At 40.9% G+C, this 19,642-nt stretch overlaps 3 protein-coding genes across 3 annotated transcripts; 2 read left to right on the top strand and 1 right to left on the bottom strand.

Moving 5' to 3' along the window:
• The first annotated feature begins 4,719 nt into the window (after window positions 1–4,719).
• Window positions 4,720–6,534, top strand: ccl25b (chemokine (C-C motif) ligand 25b). Its single transcript, XM_056603639.1, has 4 exons — window positions 4,720–4,975; window positions 5,691–5,808; window positions 6,068–6,178; window positions 6,448–6,534. Exons 1-4 carry the CDS (start codon window positions 4,738–4,740, stop codon window positions 6,467–6,469), a joined length of 489 nt encoding a protein of 162 aa, XP_056459614.1. The 5' UTR covers window positions 4,720–4,737; the 3' UTR covers window positions 6,470–6,534.
• A 4,324-nt stretch (window positions 6,535–10,858) lies between these two features.
• On the bottom strand, window positions 10,859–12,503 carry LOC130392798 (serine/threonine-protein kinase NIM1). The gene is made up of 3 exons (XM_056603292.1): window positions 12,281–12,503; window positions 11,813–12,081; window positions 10,859–11,581 (listed from the first exon to the last, which is right to left on the bottom strand). Exons 1-3 carry the CDS (start codon window positions 12,501–12,503, stop codon window positions 10,859–10,861), a joined length of 1,215 nt encoding a protein of 404 aa, XP_056459267.1.
• Window positions 12,504–15,688: 3,185 nt separating this feature from the next.
• On the top strand, window positions 15,689–18,330 carry pole4 (polymerase (DNA-directed), epsilon 4, accessory subunit). The gene is made up of 4 exons (XM_056603637.1): window positions 15,689–16,027; window positions 16,280–16,364; window positions 17,419–17,460; window positions 17,852–18,330. Exons 1-4 carry the CDS (start codon window positions 15,782–15,784, stop codon window positions 17,863–17,865), a joined length of 387 nt encoding a protein of 128 aa, XP_056459612.1. The 5' UTR covers window positions 15,689–15,781; the 3' UTR covers window positions 17,866–18,330.
• The last annotated feature ends 1,312 nt before the right edge of the window (window positions 18,331–19,642 follow it).

Genomic DNA, 19,642 nt, shown 5'->3' with positions numbered 1-19,642 from the left:
TGTTGATCATTTATTTTGCCACGTAGCTTCATACCATAGGTGTGCAAGGGCGAGTTCATGGTCCTGGTGATAACGAGATGCCTCGTCAGTAGCTGCGTTTCCATCCCCCTGCTTTTATGCAAATGTTGAAGTATTCGCAAAACTTTTATGCAAATTCGCATAAAAGTTTTTGATTTATGCGAAAGAGATTAAATGCACAAAATGGGAGATGTAAACACATTTTTTGTAACAGCTGTGAGGTAGCGAACATTTTTTCGATTTCTGCATAACGACCGGCCATAGCAACCCCGCCGACATTAACTGGGAACAGATGGCCAATGTGAATAATAGATACGTGTGGACCGATGAATAGGTCAAACTTATCAAAAATAAATAAAATATATGCCGCGAATCGGCATATATTTTATGCCTACAGCGCCATCTCCAGGCAGAACTAGTGTAGTTTTCCGCTCCAACCAGTTGATGGAAACGCACCTAATTCGAAATTATTTTGTACAAACTTTCTAAAGATTCGCTTCACCTTTAGATGGAGACGTGACTAGTGATGACGCTCTTGCTTAGGCGTGTTCCCGACAGCGTCCATTCATTTGCACTGCGTTGGGAATCTAAAAGTTATTCACAGCAGGGTTTTTTTATCTGATAAAAACCAGTCAGAACAAAACAGAACTTATCAGCTTCAAGTTCAAACGCCTTTATTTCCTTGTAGCCTATCACCTACTATCCTTTTGCTTTTATTTATGAGAAGCACATTGTATTGCCACTGTTTGGAAGGCTACACTTGCCCTTATCTAGAGCTGGTTTACCAGTACTAGTGCTGTCAAGCGATTAAAATAATTAATGTTTTTTTTTTCTATGCTAAATATCCCTTGATTTCTTTGTCCCATAAATTGTTCTCATTTTAATGCTCTTATCAACATGGAGAAGTGCATCGGCTTGCCTTGAGCAAATGTTTTTTTATTGATAACAACATTGGCATATACTGATCAAAACAGGACGATGCAAAAAAAAAGCCTATAGTGCAATTAAACGATGAACATACAAACATACTGCCTTGAACATAGGAGTCAGGCTACTGCTTCTTTGTTTTGAGCCAAAAAATTAACGCCGTTAAAATTGGTTTGCGTTAACGCCGTTAATAACGCGTTTAACTGACAGCACTATCCAGTACACAACGTTGGGGGGTTGGATCCGGCGACTTAGTACGGGGGTCAGAGGTAATGGAACAAAAAAAAATACACTGCCTACTAGGGTTGTGCCGATGGACGATGTCATCGTCCTTCGTGATGGATGACTGACATCACGATGGAGGGCAACCATCGTGATGGCACGCCCCCCCCCCCCCCCTGTCAGACGCACACTAATCCTAGTCACTTATATAGTTAACCTAAATACTTTGCAGGGATTGCTCTGTAAATTAAATTGGGAATACAACTGATGCATATGCATGCTATTTTAAACATGTCAGAGGCGGATTACACAGTGCCATTTCGCCAATCTATGACTGTGCGGCGTGGAGAAAATGTACAGAGAAGCAGCAGCCCCCCTCCGTGAGATCCTGTTCTTGGCGGAGAAAGTTGCCATCACCACCGATGCTTGGAAAGCGATGATTACGGAGTCAGGCGTGACCGAGACTTTTTAACCGACTTGTGCAGAGTGCGATCCTGCAGACCCGCTCAATACCAGAGAGGCACGCTGCGGGAAACACGAATTTTAGTTTCCAAATATTTATTTAAAAACGAAAATATCTGTTTTAGTGTGTGTATGTTCAATTAAATGGTTTTATATCTTAAACAAATTCCATTGCAAAGAGGAGGCGAGCACAGGGGCGATTCTAGGTTCTGACTTTTGGGGGGGCTCAGCCCCCAGGAAGCCACAGGGGTATATTAAGTATATAAAGGTGTGGGGGGGGGGGATTTTGAATATCGTAGATGTGATTTCCTGCTTTCTGCTGCATTATAGGGTGACCTGGTGGAGATCCTAAATTTATTCTGGTGGGGGGTATATATATGTATTTATCTATCAATCCAACACATTGTATATTTTTGAACAGTCTGCTGGTTTATTGTCAGAAGAGCTCAGACCTTTTGTAACAGTTTAACCAGTTAAACTCATAATACCAATGAGTATTTTATCCCAGAGGAAAGGATTAAACATATTTTGGCTAGACTGTAGCTCCTAAAGAATAAATAAATATAACCATTGTAAATGTATTATTATTATTATTATTATTATTATTATTATTATTATTATTATTATTATTATTATTATTATTATTATTATTATTATTATTATATTATCCGTGATTTTTCTTATGTCCTGTCCAGGATTCTGTGAATTTTATTTTCTTAGTTACTATGCTGTTTCATGTCTTAGCCAATAGATGGCAGTGTGAGCTAAATAATATAGTTCTGAACCTGAAGGGGTCTCAAACTCAACTTACCTTGGGGCCGTTGGAGGTAGAGTCTGGGTCAGGCTGGGCCGCATCAATTATTCCACAGAAAAAAGGAGCACAACTGACCCAATCTAAGTTAATGAACGGGCTATCACGTTGGCTATGTAATCGCTGACAACAGGGGACATTTCATAGCTGGTCATGCACAGTGACGTGCAGTCAGGGTAGGCAAGGTAGGCACTGCCTACCCTGACAAAATTCAAACGTAAAAATGTTTATTAAATAATTGTATTTAATAAACTTGTATTTGTATTTGTACCGAGTATTCTTGTGTTTTATATATGCAATATATACGGTATTCCAATTGTTTAGACGTTACGATGACAATTGTATCAGTTACGCAACATCAAATACAAAAACCGGTAGAATAAGCAGTGCCTTTACTGTCCATTCATTGTGAACGGCAACGAAAAACGAATGTGGCGCATGCGCACTTCGATCCTGTATTCTTTAACATCTACGCCGAAAGGCACAACTCTGCTGTGCCTTTGTACGTAAATATGTTATGCCAGTAATCATCTACGCTACGTATCAAACATGGACCAATCGAAATCGAGATATTACTGGACATTTGCGCAGCTGACGTCATTACACCGGCTACACGTAATCCCCGCGAAACTCAAAAAGTTAAAATGACAGCAGCAACATCTACCGATATTTTAGAGCTAAGAAAATTCTCTAAACTCAACTTTACTAGCAAAAATGAGCTACTGGCAAAAGGGAGGCCTATGCCAACACTTGATGCACTCTTGCAGAAAAAGGGACCGAAAATTGTTCGCTCGTTTCAAACGGATTGTGCGCCGCGCTTGTGCATAGCCTACTGTTGTCACGTAGCCTATTAGCCTAAACAATAAATGAGGTAATCTGGCTTTCATAACTCAGTGCCTACCCACTTACTGACTTCACCGCACGTCACTGGTCATGCATGGTAACCATTTTTTCCCCTATGCTTGCTCATCAGATGCGGCAAATTTCAAAAGTGTTGGGCGTGGTTTGTTGGCCCGCAGCCGTGCGGGCCAACAAACTGAAAATTAACCACTCTTTGCAATTGAAAATTAACCACTCTTTGCAATCAGAGGTGTAATAACGTGTTGCAAATCAGGGAAAAGAGAATAAGACAATTAATAATACATAATTTACATAATAATACTACATTTAAAAAAGGAAACAAATTGGGTGTATTACACCAGGCACCATCAAGAACACTGAAAAACAAGAACATTTAAGGTGGCAATGAATGGGGTAGAGGGGCCCACACGATATTCTTTCAGGGGGCCCGGATTCCTACCAACTGCCCAGGGTGCGTGAGAAAAGGGTTGTGATGGATGGACACACACACACACACACACACACACACACACACACACACACACACACACACACACACACACACACACACACACCACACACACACACACACCACACACACACACACACACACACACACACACACACACACACACACACACAGTAGGTATGGAACCTACTTTGCATGGGATCTGCCAAGATGGTGTGTGAGATGTTGAGGACTCAGTGATATTAAGAAAATCAACAGCAAGTTAACAGATGACAAAAAAAAAACGAACATCTTTCATTGAGCAAGGCGGGTGATCTACTAAAACACGATAGAATTTAAAAGAAAGAATCAAATGATTCAGAGTTCGAAGAGTAGGAAGAAAAATGTTTCTTGCAAGTCCTCCACCACAGTATTGATGGACTGATATCAGGCCAGCCCTACAGGCAAAGTTCCTTGATAAGAATATTAATTTCAATGTTTAACTGTGATTTCCAGTAAGTCAGTTATAACTAGCGTTTTAAATATTAGCATAAAATAATAGTTTCTCTACTATGCTATGACTGTTTGCAAAGGAAATTGTCCATTTAACGCTATGTTTCGCACACACACACACACACACACACACACACACACACACACACACACACACACACACACACACACACACACACACACACACACACACACACACACACACACACACACACACACACACACACACACACACACTTACAAGCACTATTAGGGGAAAGACAGACACCCACTCTTTCTGAGGGAAAGCATTTCTTGTGAAATAAATGTTTGTGAAAAAAAAAAAACGTATTCCCACATGTGGTTGGCCTAACATCAACAGTCATTGCCTATTCATGTTGTTGATTAACAGATATGACAAGGGGGGGGGAGATTCAGACGTGTGATTAATACAGGTTTCCTTCAGGCACTTACGATGTTCCACACATTTCAACATGCTGCAACAAAGCCACTCTGCATGTGTGCAATCGTCAAAAGAAAAAAGTTGGGACCATTTCAACGTGGGGTAATAGAGCATCAACAGCCAAATAAAACCAGAGGGAGGGATAAGTCTCTCTTCCCTTTCTATTTGACAAGCTCCTCTTTTGTTGCGAGTTCATTCTTCTGTGAGGTCTGCACAACAGCTAGAGACATGAAGTCTGCACTGCTGATCATTCTGCTCTTCAGCACCTACATGTTCATAAGTACGGCACAAGGTAAGCTATGCAATAGATCTGATCTCTTTGCAACACAATTGTTTTGTTTATTTGCATCCTTTTTTCCTTGGATTTCCGATGTACGCTTAAGCCTAAGGTTTGCATGAAAAGAGGATTTCTAAAATACAGATGAGTCAATTTATGCAAGCACATTTTTATGTGACGTCTCCTTTAGAGTGAAGCAAACAGACTAATCCATTCCAGGAGGCAATCTTTATTAAAGCCACACATAGTTGTTTCATGGGTTTTTTGTCAATGGATACCCGTAGAGTTTTTTTCCCATGCAATAAATTACACTGAGAGAGTCTGTTATTATGAAGGGGAGGAAGAGATTGCTCAAGAGCAATATAGCCTGACTTCATGATATAATATCTTGTTATGGGTGAGCAAATATGTGATTCAAATTAATAGTGCCATAATCAGAAGGTGTTCTTTTTGTATTTTTGATCTGTACATCTAGCGCATTCGATATACTACACCTGCAGCATATATTCTAGTCTTATGTTTTAGCATTTATTTTCTTGTCAAATATAAAAATGTCGGACTATTTGGAACGAAAGTTACAGCTGCCTTTTGCTCTTCTTCGACTGCTTGCCCGGACTAATAAACCAAAAGGTCCCAAGCATGTAAAAACATGTCTTGTAACCTACTTGGGTGTAAGTGTGTCTTTTTTAAAGGGTCTGACCGAGTGCTTTGCAATGTTATCTCCCTCTAGGCTCTTTCGGTAACTGCTGTCTGGGTCACGTTTCCAAAATCAAACCAAAAGCGAAGAGTAACATCCAGAGCTACAGGCGGCAGGAAAGCGATGGCGATTGCAACATCGAGGCTATCGTGTGAGTTTTCTCTCTCTCTCTTCACCTTTGGCTGCCTGCCCATCTTCTCGTTATTAGCTTTGTTGTTTCAACTCTCTTTTGTACAACAAAATCCTCTGGCGTTGAAAGGAACATTAAATAACGTTTTGCAATGATGAGAAAAAACAGGTTTTGACTAATTGGCCTTTGATTTAATGAAACTCAAACGTGTTGGCATGCTTGCGTACATGATTGTAGGTGTGGAATATGAGTAACTGTTTTTTTTTTATTAAACTGGCAGATTCTTCCTGAAGAAGAGGCAGTCGCACAAGAAACAGAGAACCGTCTGTACAAATCCAGAAGACAAATGGGTGCAGGATCTAATCAGAGATCTTGATAGAAGTGAATATAGGTAACACACATGCACGCACACACACACACACACACACACATACTGTAAACAAAAAACACATACATGCACAATCACACACACACGCACACACACTCACTCACACTCACACACACACACACACACACACACACACACACACACACACACACACACACACACACACACACACACACACACACACACACACACACACACACACACACACACACACACACACACACACACACACACACAATATAGTAATATAATTTTTTTTAATGTCCATATAGAAAACAGAAGTTGGGAAGATAAGCGTTGGAGAAAGAAGATATTGGGACCAAGAAGAGCTCTGGGTCGTGTTCCTCTAAGTAACCCTGTGTTCTGTTTTTGTGTACATATATTCAATAGAATATAACGGGTACATTTACTTTAATATAAATACAACATCACTGGAACTAAATCTATAATCTCAGAGATGTATGAGCCACTGTTCGGCAGCTTGACATGTAGCTTATTGCTTGTTTGTCCAGAGAGAGAGAGAGAGAGAGAGAGAGAGAGAGAGAGAGAGAGAGAGTAAAAGAGAGAGTAAGAGAAGCAGAGACAAAGAGAGAGGAGAGAGTGAAAGAAAAATAGAGAGTTTAAGAAGCAGAGAGAATATACATAATATCCATATGAATTGTCCAAGATGAGTAAGTAATGTTTCATATGTTTTTGTATGATCATGTTCATGATCAATTAACATGTCTGTAACAAATAAACAAATAAAGCACCAATATGAGCAAATGTGATGATTATTTTTTACGAGGAGGACATGTGTTACCACTGTCTCTGTTAAAATGACAAGCGGAGCAGTAAACGTATACCATAAAACCTATATAGCCTTCTCATTGGATAGCTTTTAATTATTTAAAAAAATGTAGATGAAATAGATATCATGAAAGGAATTAAAACCCTTGTAAGAAAAATGTGCAGTGCCTGCAGAGAAACCCCTGTATCAATCAAACTCATGAGAATTATTTTGGCATGGAAAAACTAAACCTGAGCTCTTTCATGGTGCATGGTTTTGTGTACACCATGACACTTGTCCTCCCACATGCTTAGAAATGTGACAGTAGCTTAGAGGACCCCTCTCATGAAGTTGAATCTTCACTCATCATCTTTAACCTTTGTGTTGCGCTTAGTGCGTAGGAGTATCACAAATGTTTTTGCGAATATGTTAATGTTAATGATAAAACAGTTAATAACAACATTCAAGTGGAAAAGGGTTCTCACTGTACACGAATCGTTGTTTTGAATCTGTACATGATCTTGCTAATACAGTAAGTGACCTTCTCGGCTTTGACTCAGAACAAAACCAAGCAGAGGAACAGGCTGCATGTGGGGAACAGCCGGGTAACAGCTGGGGCCACACTGCCGGCCCTGAACTCTCAAAGCTTACGACAGACAAACAAGCTCAAGGGTCTCGTTAAATCAAGTTACTGAGTGGAGGAGTGGAAACGGCAACCGGGCGAGTCTGAATATCCTTCCTTCACTCAAAATAAGTGTAAATAAGTGTAACCAGTAGTTTAGATGCTAATAGTGGAATAGAACACATTTAGGGAGAATCATCAATACTGATGATTCAGTATTGATGATGTGGAAAGGTTAGGGGATGCTTGCATGGCAAAACAACTCAAGAGATACGCAAGACCAAAAAAGGTGGGGAACCAGCCCTCTGGTGTTCAAGAGCCTAAGAGTGGGGAGGAAGCCATGCCGTCCAACATGCCTAGGCTGCCGGAAATGAAGAAAATAAGAAATCCAAACAATACATATTCCTTGGCAAACCAAAAGCACAAGATGTGCCCCGTGAGATGATATCAGCTCTTCAGCAAAGATACCAGTCGAAGTAATAGTTATACCAAGGGTAAAAACAAGGTCCAAAGTATGGAACCTACTTTGCATGGGATCTGCCAAGATGGTGTGTGAGATGTTGAGGACTCAGTGATATTAAGAAAATCAACAGCAAGTTAACAGATGGCAAAAAAACTAACTAACATCTTTCATTGAGCAAGGCGGGTGATCTACTAAAACACGATAGAATTTAAAAGAAAGAATCAAATGATTCAGAGTTCGAAGAGTAGGAAGAAAAATGTTCCTTGCAAGTCCTCCACCACAGTATTGATGGACTGATATCAGGCCAGCCCTACAAGCAAAGTTCCTTGATAAGAATATTAATTTCAATGTTTAACTGTGATTTCCAGTAAGTCAGTTATAACTAGCGTTTTAAATATTAGCATAAAATAATAGTTTCTCTACTATGCTATGACTGTTTGCAAAGGAAATTGTCCATTTAACGCTATGTTTCGCAATCACACCCTGCAGTCTTGGATTTATCCCAAGAAGAGGATAACTGTTTATCTTCTCTTCTCCGACCTGGTGGGAACCATAAACGTACAACTGACAATTGACAACTATAGACTTGTCTTTGCCACCTAACCTTTCCACATCACTTCAAAATGAATGAATGGATCAGTAGTTGTGATAGCTGCTGACTTAAGGGAATTTACTTTCGTTTTTGATGAAAGGATTCTGCATTAAGTCAGTTTGGAAGGTTCTCAAATTAAGACGCTCCACTTGTTTCTCTAGCCGTTTATCGTTTCATCTTCTGCGCCTGGTTAGTTTGAGAGCTCAAAGCGCTCCTAAAAATGTTTATCTTTATTCTGCATAAAAGCAATCCAATTATAAAGGCCTTATTGAGGGAATATGAACAAAGGTATGTGATTTATTCTTTCTCATTATTACTTTTCACATATTGTCAACCAGGCAAAATGCGTTGCACTTAGCTCTGTAATTGGGTGCATGGGTTGCACACAATTACAGAGCCATCACATGTGTAACCCATGGGTGGCACATGTGATGGCTTGTTGCACGATGCACAGCTAATGGTTGAAGGATTTGTGGACCGTTCAAGTGATCATCCTGGGTCTTCAACACACCTTAGGTCTAACATTTTCCAGATTACATTTGTTTGTGTTCAGGGACACATTTCCTTTGGTGTTACAGAGTGAAAGAGCAGTTACAACTTTTGAACCCCCCCATACAAATAAATTAATAAATGGACCAAACGAAGACCTTAAATGGCTGGGGAAAGAGAAGGGAGGTGATTTTGGGGAATTTGAGCCTTCCTCAGTATTCCTCGGTATAATTGCAAACCCTGTTTACAATTATACCAAAACAAAAAGTAAGGGGAAGCTGTTACATAAGGGCTCTGTGTTTAGATAAATTCGGAAACATTAATCCTGTGGTTTGCATAAAGCTAGCGAGACACTTTTGGAATGTTGCTCAAGAAAACACAATGACCGCAAGACGATTTGGCAAGAGGAGGCTTAATGAAGTCATAATGAAAAGTGGTTCAAATAAGGCCAGGACTTTTATTGACCTCTCTCCACAGCCTGTCGATTATTTATTTTGTTATGAGCCTCTATACACAGGTATAACCTCAGAATGGCAAAAGCACAAATCCAACTAATTTACAAAATTAATTAGAAGTTGCCACAGTCAGACACGTTATTTGTAGAAAACATCAGTTTTCGGTATACTACAGAGTGGAGGGACTGGAAGTCCCATGTTACTGACCAAATACTATTATCTGTTGGAATACAGAGCTTTTTCAAACTTAATATAACAATATATATGGCTTACAACTGCTTAAATTCTGCCACTAAGGGTCCTTGCTAACACAGTGTGATCTTATGCCCCCTGGTGGATTGATCTCAGGGTCAATTTTAGAACTAGGATTATGGCGCATTTCCACCTGCGGGCGCGGGTCGGTTCGGTATGCAAAGGTGCGGCACGGTTCGTAAAAGGGTTAGGTTTAGTAAATTGGTTGGGTAGTGGGGTAGGTTACAGACACACACGCACACACACACACACACAATTGCAATTCAGACATTTTTATTATAAAAATATATTTACAACAAACATTAGCTAATACCAATCCAACAACTAATTAGAAAATGTTAATGTTTTATGATTCCCCTAAATTAAAATTTAAAAAAATCACAGGCTTTGCTATTTTTCTTTAGTACACAATATTTAAGAGGATGAAATATACAATAAAGCTTATTTGTGCAAATGATAAGCTTAAATATTAGCTACAATTTCAATTTTCTTTACAAGACACATAATGCACACAGTTATTGCAAGCAGGTTATGAGGACCTATTTCAATAAAGGCATTGCTGGATTTTGTGTTGAAGACTTGAAGACTGCTTCATTGAATGTTGCTTCTCCTGATTCTACAATGTTCTCGCTAACTAATGTCTACCTTCTGATACAGCAAAAAATAAATACAAATGCAACTACATATTGTGGCTAGTTCTTTACCTGCAGTGGATTTCAATATTTATTTTTGAAATATACGAATGCTTCAGTTAAAGAACGTTCATTGGTTGAATGTGATGAATTAAAACTCCAAAAATGTATTTCCGATGAGAGTCAAACTCCATCTCATGCAAATACCCAAACAAGTTTTTTTTTTTACTAGAAACCGACAGTAGACTGAGGTAGAAATCCATTCACGCTTAGATCCCATCATCATTTCAAACCGCACCTGAAGCTTCCGATTGGACGCAAGCTCACGTGCAAAGCCTGTAAATTCAGTTTGCATACGGTGCGGTCGGAATGCCCTGCCAAGTCCCTCCTATGGCCACAAGGGGGCAGCTCACAGTACGGCACAAACAGGAGTGGGCTTCTGAGCTCCGTACTCCCCGGGACGTTGCGCCGTGACGTAGTTCAAGGCCTCCAGCGACCGGCGTTTCTGCACATGGTGCAGCAGGATCCGGTAGGTCCCCGTCAGCGGGCTGCGAGCGTCCGCGCACGGGTTGTTCCGGAGGTGCACGGCCAAGATGCCCAGGTCCGACATGAGGCCCTTCACCTCCTGCTCCTCCACGCCCAGGTCCGGCAAGCCCTGGGCGAAGTGGGCGGGCGCGAGGGGAAGGTTGGCGTACTCCTGCGGGCTCTCGATGCCACCCAGCCAGTGGCTGGCCATCACCGCGGGGAGCGAGGTGCGGTCGGTGGCGACGGGCCGCAGCAGGCCCTTGATGATCTGCTGACAGGGTTCAGGGACGTAGGGGGGGATGGTGTAGGAGCCCGCCAGGATGCTGCGCTTCAGCTTGCTCATGCTGGCCCCCAGGAAGGGCATGGTGGCCGTCGCCATGAAGAAGAGCAGGATGCCCAGGGCCCAGGTGTCCGAGTAGCGGCCTTCGTAGCCGCGGTCCTGGAACAGCTCAGGGGCGGCGTAAGGGGGCGAGCCGCAGAAGGTGGTGAGGACCTGGTCGGGGTCACTCTGCACGCTGAAGCCAAAGTCGCCCACTTTGATGCAGTAGCTGGTGGTGTAGTAGATGTTGTCTGCCTTGAGGTCTCGGTGGACAATGTTTTTGTCGTGCTGAAAGGTGAACATAATTGGAACGTTGACATAAATATGAAAACGTAATAGTAACAATGTGCCAATTTTAAAAAAATCTATATTTAATTGACTATAACAACAGAACATTGCCCTAAAAGTACACATGATTTCTACGAAAACTACTCTGGAAAGCACTTCACATTTCCATCTACTTGATAAAATACATAACGCATCTACTCTGCTCCCCAGTGACTTTGAAATGAGACTCACCATGTACTTGACCGCAGATATGACCTGAGCGAAGATCTTCTTGGAGTCCGCGTCGGCCAGCTTGCCCCTGGTGGTGAGTCGGGTGTACAGGTCTCCACCACTGCCGTACTCCATCACCAGGTACAGCTTCCGGCTGGTCTCCATCACCTCGTAGAGACGCACGATGTTGGGGTGGCATAGGGACTCCATGCAGCTGATCTCAGAGGTGAACATGGACTGGCTCTTCTTGGCCAGACGGGTCTTGTCCAAGACTTTGATGGCCACCCGCTCTTAGGAGAGGAGTGGAGTGGTAGAGAGTCATGGGATTGAGAGTGGACCACTAAACAGATCTTCTGGGTATGGATGGATCGACTTGACTGGATGGACGGACTGATTGATTAATACGCGGCAGGACGGGATGGACGGATGAATGGAAGAATTTCTGCAACAATGTAACCTAAATCTTTATAAACTGTCCTTTTCCCTCACCTTGGGTCAAGGCATGGATGCCCAGTCTGACGTGGGAGAAGTTTCCCTGTCCTATCTCTCCTCGCAGCTCGTAGAAACCCACCCTCCGTTCCAGCAACAGGTCGTTGCCCATGCGCTCGTTGTGGGTCATGTCATAGACCATCCTCTCGAATGGGGACTTCATCCTCCTCTCTGCCTCGGTCAGCCCTGGGGAGGTTGGTGCTGAAAAGGCTTTGGCTGCCATCGCAGGGCAGGGCACCATTATCTTCGGATAATGTGCTTGGTCTGCCTGGAGGCCATCTTGCTTTAATTGCAAAAAAATCAACACAAATTGAAAACCTCCTATATTGTTAGGGGTCAATTTGACCCGATTCAATGTCTCTAAAAACATGTTTAATATTCTTTTTTCAGATATGACTTCTCCTAAAAAACGAATTTATATCTTTTTTTTTGATGATACTGAGGACAACTACAGGATCATTTCTGTGTGGGTGTGTCTGTGTTTGTGTCCATCCATGTTTGTGAGTGTCCGTGCATGCCCGTCAGTGTGTGTGTGTGTGTGTGTGTGTGTGTGTGTGTGTGTGTGTGTGTGTGTGTGTGAGTGTGTGTGTGTGTGTGTGTGTGTGTTTGTGTGTGTGCGTGCGTGCGTGCGTGCCCACGCGTATGTGTGTGTGTGTATGCGGAGAAAACAGGTCCCACAAGATCATTCAAGAAGCAATGGGAGAGGCAGGACATATTACCCACAAGAACTCACTGACAGTTCTCATAACAACTCTGATAATTCATGCAGTATGCGTGATAGGGCAAACCAAGTTCCCGCGAGAACTTCAGGCAACTTCAGGCAATTCAGGCAACATTTCTTGTTGCATTTGTGCCTCAACTAAAGATTTTGAAAATGACCACCAGACAGGAAAATATTTGTTGCCCCTGTTCTGTAACAGATCTTTCAGGGTATCCTCCTGATTTGAATGAAGCCAGTGAGATAGGACATTTTGACCCTCCTGTGGTTTCTCAGACACAGTTATACCCCCTTGTCATATCTCAACCACCAAGAACTGACATGACATCCAAAAATGGAAAGCTGCTGATCCCCAGTTACAAGACAGTGTAGACTGACTGCAGCTAATGTCATCGTAATGGTTCCAGGCCCCACCACATATGCTAGCAGCAGTCATATACAAAACAATCTGCATTTGAACTATATTATATTTTACTATGTATATATATATATTTTGAATATCAACATAACATTTATTTGAATATCAACATAAAGCCCTGCAAACACCAAAACATCATTTGTTTTTCATTTTAGTTGAATGCATGAGATAGTACAGTGATTGCATATTTCACAATAGTCACAAACAATCAATACTTGATGTATAAGGGGAGGTTTGGGGCAGTCATGCATTATACACTGGGCTATAAAGATGGTCAGTATAAGGCCTTAAGTAGCTGAGAGAGGTACTTGGTTAAGACTTTCAGTGACAATCATTTTCTGCCTATTTACATTGCTGGGGTCTAATTGACCCCAAACATCAAAGTTGTGTGTTTATTTGAACATAATAGGAGGGTTAAATTACTAAAAATACGTTTTAACCATACTGTTGAATCGCTTACATTTCTTATTTTCTTCCATTTTTAATATCAAAATAATTTATGATAAACTATTCCAGAGATTCCAGTGTAGAGCACAGAGTATCAGGGTTTATCAATGGGACACTGGTATTCCCCTCTGGTAATCCCATGCACTTCACCTGTCCTCCTGTGTAAAAAGGTACGCCTGCTTTTAACATAATCATAAGCAGTGCGTTTTAGACCTCTTGTTGTTTTAGGTGAATGTTTTTACTGACAATGATAAGGTATTGAACATTGGAAACGTGCGAAAAAAGAAACTAGTATGCCTAGTATGCCTACTTTGCATCTTACATAGTTAAATATATACAAAAACATAGTATGCCTAAGGAAATCCATTCTACTCAGCAAAGAGAATCCCTTGTTGGATGTCTTCTCAAGAGAATCCTGTGTTAAAAGATCATGCATCCATTTTGTCATTTGGACTTCTTGTGTTTGCCTATCAACTAGATACCACCTTAACAAAATAGCAACGTATTGACTAGTGAAGGTCGAATACAATCGACACTATCGAATTTTAATTAGAGTAAACTTTGAGAACATGTGGACACTAACATCCCTTCAACCACTGACATAAAAAAGCTTTCCCACGTCCACTACTGGTCAGGATTAAAGTTACGCTTTTAGTCAGCTTAAGTTGGTTAACTCTGCACTGCAGAAGCTATTTATAACATACTAAGAGGACTAAAAGTTATATAACCTTCATAGCAGTTGATTATAATGGTTTGTTAGCAGTGCAACATAATAGAGAGCTTTACATAGGCCTACATTCAATTAACAATGGGGTTAACAGTAATGCACTCAAGCAAAAAATAAAAACGTACAAACAAAAGGTATCAACAAATGGTAAATGTAAGGACATTTAAATTAAACAATAAAATTAATGTGATTCATTAGATAGTTTAAGCAGATATGCTCGGTAAAAATAGTAAATCATTTGCACTATCAAGAGCCATTGATATAGGCCTAGCCTATTCATAATCAATTAAACAAATAGGCTTAGCCTATTCATTATCAATAAAACAAAAAGGCCTAATGTACGACGTGAATCCAGACAGTAAATTAGGTTAAATAAATAAATACACAAAAATACAGAAATACACAGCAAACATAGAAACGTAGCTATGTTTTTTTTGCAAATAGAAAAATACAGATAATGCTAAATAATGGAAATTGGAAAAACTTACCAGGGCACTGAAACGATTTGTCTCTCACACAGGCTCGTGCTGACTAGGAAAGAGGGATTGAATGAAGACTATGCTCTCCTCAACGCACCCCTGACAATCCTATTACCACAATGTATTAATATCTATGAGGTCAATTGAGTTCCGACAGAGATACAGTAAAAGCGCAAGCAAAGAATGACCAAAAGCAATCTTTGTCTAATCTTCGGATCAGCTAGATATAACCTAATAGAGGTGGAAAGACATTTAGATAAAAGTCAAAATATCCATAAGTAGGCTATTAAGTATTATGCTATTGGCATTATTGGAGACATGTTTATTCTTGATATATAAAAAAAAATGCGAATACAAATAATGACGTAAGTTAGACTGCTAAAATAAATAAACGACCTTAATTAACATTGGCTACAAATTGTTGTATTTCCTCAACGTTTAGCAACGTATCTGTCTTGAACCGAACTCGGTGGCAGAATTAGAATTATGTGATTGGCATTGAACTATAGCCAATCGGAAACCTTTGCTTGGAAATTCCACCAATTGCAAGCGAGGAATAGTTGGCGGGAGTTGAGGAGGCGGGTATCTTACGCCCTCGGTCAACGAATGAAAAGCACACATCTAGGTGACCATAATAGCACATGCTAGCACGTCGTATTGTGATATGTAAGAAGTCTAATATTTTGTAAACAGTTGTTTGTTGAAGATCCAGATGATGGCCACAACGGTGGCAACACCCGTCACGCCAACAGAATCCGACCAAGGCCGGAGCGTCAGTGAAGAAGAACCCCGAGGGAACGAGGCAGATGAGGAAAGCCAACAAACGGGGCCCGTAGCAAGTGTTACGCACAGCCGTGTCTCCAAACTCCCCCTGGCTCGCATCAAGGCGCTGATGAAGGCAGACCCCGATGTGTCACTCGCAAGTCAAGAGTCTGTATTCATAATCGCGAAGGCCACGGTAGGTTACCAATAATAACCCATATGAATAGTAAGAATGCGGCATGTTTATGACTTTGGCTTTAAATTTAGCTTCGATTAACTGCTTATTGGTAAGTAACGTTATGCATATGGGGGCCAGTTATATCACCGACCGCTGTGCTGTCATTTGCCACAACGCATGTCTGCACAACTTTTAAGATGATAAGTGTACAAGTGACCGGGGTATTCAGTAAGCCAGCTGACTGTGTTCGCTTCTGGTCTTGACCCACAGGAATTGTTTGTTGAGATGATTGCCAAGGATTCCCTCGTCTATGCCCAACAAGGAAAAAGGAAAACTTTGCAGAGGAAAGATTTGGGTAAGTGTTCTAAGAAGATGAACCAATCCCACTGTAGGTGGCACCCCCTCTAACGTATGTCTAAAACAATTAGTCCAGGTGTTGTCCTGTGCAAAATGATGGGGCATTCCCCATGGGAAAGCCTTCTATATTGACCTGGGTTGCGGTCGGATAGTCAAACATAATTTCTTCCCTTGACTTTGATGGAAAATGAGGTGATGAGTTCAAGGAAAGGTGTGAAGGAGATTTCATACGGACTTGGGGAAAGAGAATCCGACTGCACTTACACTAGGCTAAGGGGTCGGCCTGGCACGGGAGGCAGAGAGAGGGTTTACAACTATAAGGTTGCTAGTTCGATCCCCCACTCTTCTTAGCTGATGTGAAGGTGTCTTTGAGCAAGACACCTAACCCTCGCATGCTACGGACGAGCTGGCTGTCGCCTTACTGCGCCGTCGGTGGGTGAATCTGTATGAATGGTTGTAAGTCGGCGTCTACTAAATGTAAGCTATGTCACCAATGCAATGGCAGATGTTATGGACGTGGGTCTGCCGTGATGCAACTACAACGTCCTGAAGATGGGCGAGCTAAAGGCACATTTACCCCGTGCGTTCTAACAGGGCGCTTTCAAGCAGGCTTTATAAATGTGGACAACATGGTGAAGAATGACCCTTTATTATAACTACGGTTGGAATTTAAAAAAGGAAGGTTGAAAGTAGGCTACCAGCCACAGAGGGAAACCAAATAGATGTCACGTTGATAATGTTTAGTCCTCCACTCATATTCAGGACGGAGTATGATTGTATGAAAAAAGTTGTCGGTCACGTTGATCGTTTGAATTAGCGACTGGTGCGTCGTTTTAATGTTCCTGCCACAAGCCCTTCTGGGAAGGCATTATCTCCCTTCCTTTCATAAAGGACGGTCCAGTGTACCCTACGCTGAAGGAGATGCAAAAGGAAGCAAGATTCTTGAATACTTCCGGGTCATTTCAGTCCGTACCTTCCTTCCTACGCAAAAAGCACTGTGGGTCCTCGGCTCTGGTCTGTTTTAATCCTTCTCCTTTCTTTCTATCCTACAGACAATGCGATAGAGGCCATTGATGAGTTTGCTTTCCTTGAAGGTAAGTTTACTTGGCCTTTTTTAAACATCAAGTATTTGTTGTTGTGTAGTCATGATTGAGTTGGCTCATTCAGGAGGAAATCATAATTTACATTACTTTGTAAATTACTTTACATTACAAAGTATATTTGTAATTTTTGTGTGAGGGGAAATATGGATTTGCTTTTAATTGTTTAGGTCAAAGCAGTTTTTCCACCCTTTTTTGTCTTTTCATCTGATAATCAAAATAACGAAATGAGGTTGGATTTAAGGTTAAAGGGTTTGGGTTAGGGTTAGTAATACGGTTGTCTATTTGGGTGATTGAGTAAATGATGGCTATCAATGTGTAGAATTCTTCTTGTAACATTTTTGTGGCTTGTCTTTCCCATTTTTGTGGCTTGTCTTTCTTGAAGGTACATTGGACTGATGGCTTGGTCTAAACCACACGTATACCAGACATTTTCCACTTAAAATCGGGTGGTAATTTTTTCTAAACCTCATTTGTAAATGCCATTGTGCCATCAATCGTTTTCCTCATTTAACAAAACCTTTGCTGTGCTTAGTGATGTATTATACATTGTCATCTGCGTTTTATGTTGTAAATAGGTGTATTGTAAAATAGTCCCTATAAAACATGAGTAACTTTTTGCCAGTTTTGATTATTTGTATTGTGAAGTAACAATTCAACTATTTTAATAAAGTTGTTTTCTAATGCCTTTTTCCTTTTGAAGTTTCAAATTATCCTTCAGGGTCGTGTAGGAATTTGATGAATTTTTTGATAAATAAATCGATAGATCAAATTCGTTTTTTTGTCCATACAAAGCTAGCAGTAAAAATATTATAGTTCTTCTAAAGCCTGAAGGCTGATACTAACCATATTTTTTGTAAAATAAATATTTATTTTCTCTTGTTTAGTCTACATTGAAAGTGGAATAAAATTATTCACATTTTTTCCGCCTTGTTCATAATCAAGGGTGTGCCTGAGATTGAACACATTTTATAAACTGCTTCAGTGTTTTTGGCTTCAGTGCCACCATGTGGCCACGGTGAGGTAATATGATTAGTCTGGGAATGTTATGGTTCAGGTTAGAACAATTGTAAACTATTAGAAGCTTTATGTTACCAAAATCACACCACATAAGGGGGCTTGAGCTGGACCCAATACTCTTTGTGATTTATTTAGTTGTCTGGAAGAACTATTACCCTTCATATCTGGATAGTCTTACTTTTTCCTTTTACTAGTAGACATTACTTAATCTGAAATTAAAAACCTCGAGTTGGCTTTTGTGTATGCGATCAAGGTCTACCAAATGTAACACCAAATGAGCTGTGTTCGTGTACAATGAGTATTGGCTGAATTGTCATGCTGGTTTGCCTGTGCCTTAGCACAACTTTTGATTAGATAAGCTGTCAAAGTAGACTGGATATGATGGGTTAAAAAAATCGATTCTTCTTCTGTAAGCCAGGTGTAATTGGCTGAATGCCACGGTGCATTTTTTATGACATTGAAGAAACCACATCAACCCTGTGAGTTTACGCAAATGTCCCAGAGTTTCCCCTTGATGGAGACGTGTGTACTGTTGTTCCTGGCAGACCTGCTTTAAACACATGTCCATCAGAGGTGTTTTGTTTCTCACTCAAAGCACAGTCAGGACCCCAGAGTTTCTTTCGTTTTTTTTGCAATTTGAATTTTCAAAATAAATGTTTTTCTATCTTTAAGCTGGGTCTTTGTGGTTCTCTAATGAAACAAGAGCTGGGAGAAGCACAGATGTTTGGTTCCAAAAGTACACCAGTCAACTCCCAGCAGAAGAATGCTTGACTGGCACAGAGAAACATGGAATACCTCTCCTCTCTAATAAAATATAATCACATGTTGCTGGGATGGACATCGCTTCATTCCCACAGTCAATATAGACATTCCACTTGGGAAATCCCATGTGAAGTCGGAGAGAGGTTCTCTCTATTGTCCGGACCGGTAACCATAAATCAGGACTTGCCTAGATTGATGGCTCTCGTTTGTGGTGCTGAAAGCATAGTATGCTTAAATAATAGTGTGTGGCTTTATTCCTATGCCTTGAATGTGTCCAAATGGTGTGTTACAGATTCATTAAGTATGCGTTTCAAATTAGACATGCAGTCAGGCTCAACTTTGTTTTATACACAGTTGGCACTGGACTGATTGTAAATCACACAGCCATTATTTG

This window comes from Gadus chalcogrammus, chromosome 12 (genome assembly GCF_026213295.1).
Source record: "Gadus chalcogrammus isolate NIFS_2021 chromosome 12, NIFS_Gcha_1.0, whole genome shotgun sequence".
Classification (NCBI taxonomy): Eukaryota; Metazoa; Chordata; class Actinopteri; order Gadiformes; family Gadidae; genus Gadus; species Gadus chalcogrammus.
This window is presented reverse-complemented; position numbering and strand designations above follow the sequence as displayed.

Excerpts from the sequence above, each read along its gene's own strand:
- ccl25b (XM_056603639.1), top strand. The coding sequence starts at position 4,738 with ATGTGTGCAATCGTCAAAAGAAAAAAGTTGGGACCATTTCAACGTGGG. Across the intron at positions 4,976-5,690 it reads GTTCATAAGTACGGCACAAG|GCTCTTTCGGTAACTGCTGT; the intron begins GTAAGCTATGCA and ends ATCTCCCTCTAG. Across the intron at positions 6,179-6,447 it reads CTTGATAGAAGTGAATATAG|AAAACAGAAGTTGGGAAGAT; the intron begins GTAACACACATG and ends ATGTCCATATAG.
- LOC130392798 (XM_056603292.1), bottom strand. The coding sequence starts at position 12,503 with ATGGCAGCCAAAGCCTTTTCAGCACCAACCTCCCCAGGGCTGACCGAG. Across the intron at positions 12,082-12,280 it reads CATCCATGCCTTGACCCAAG|AGCGGGTGGCCATCAAAGTC; the intron begins GTGAGGGAAAAG and ends TCCTCTCCTAAG. Across the intron at positions 11,582-11,812 it reads TATCTGCGGTCAAGTACATG|CACGACAAAAACATTGTCCA; the intron begins GTGAGTCTCATT and ends TTCACCTTTCAG.
- pole4 (XM_056603637.1), top strand. The coding sequence starts at position 15,782 with ATGATGGCCACAACGGTGGCAACACCCGTCACGCCAACAGAATCCGAC. Across the intron at positions 16,028-16,279 it reads TCATAATCGCGAAGGCCACG|GAATTGTTTGTTGAGATGAT; the intron begins GTAGGTTACCAA and ends CTTGACCCACAG. Across the intron at positions 16,365-17,418 it reads TTTGCAGAGGAAAGATTTGG|ACAATGCGATAGAGGCCATT; the intron begins GTAAGTGTTCTA and ends TCTATCCTACAG.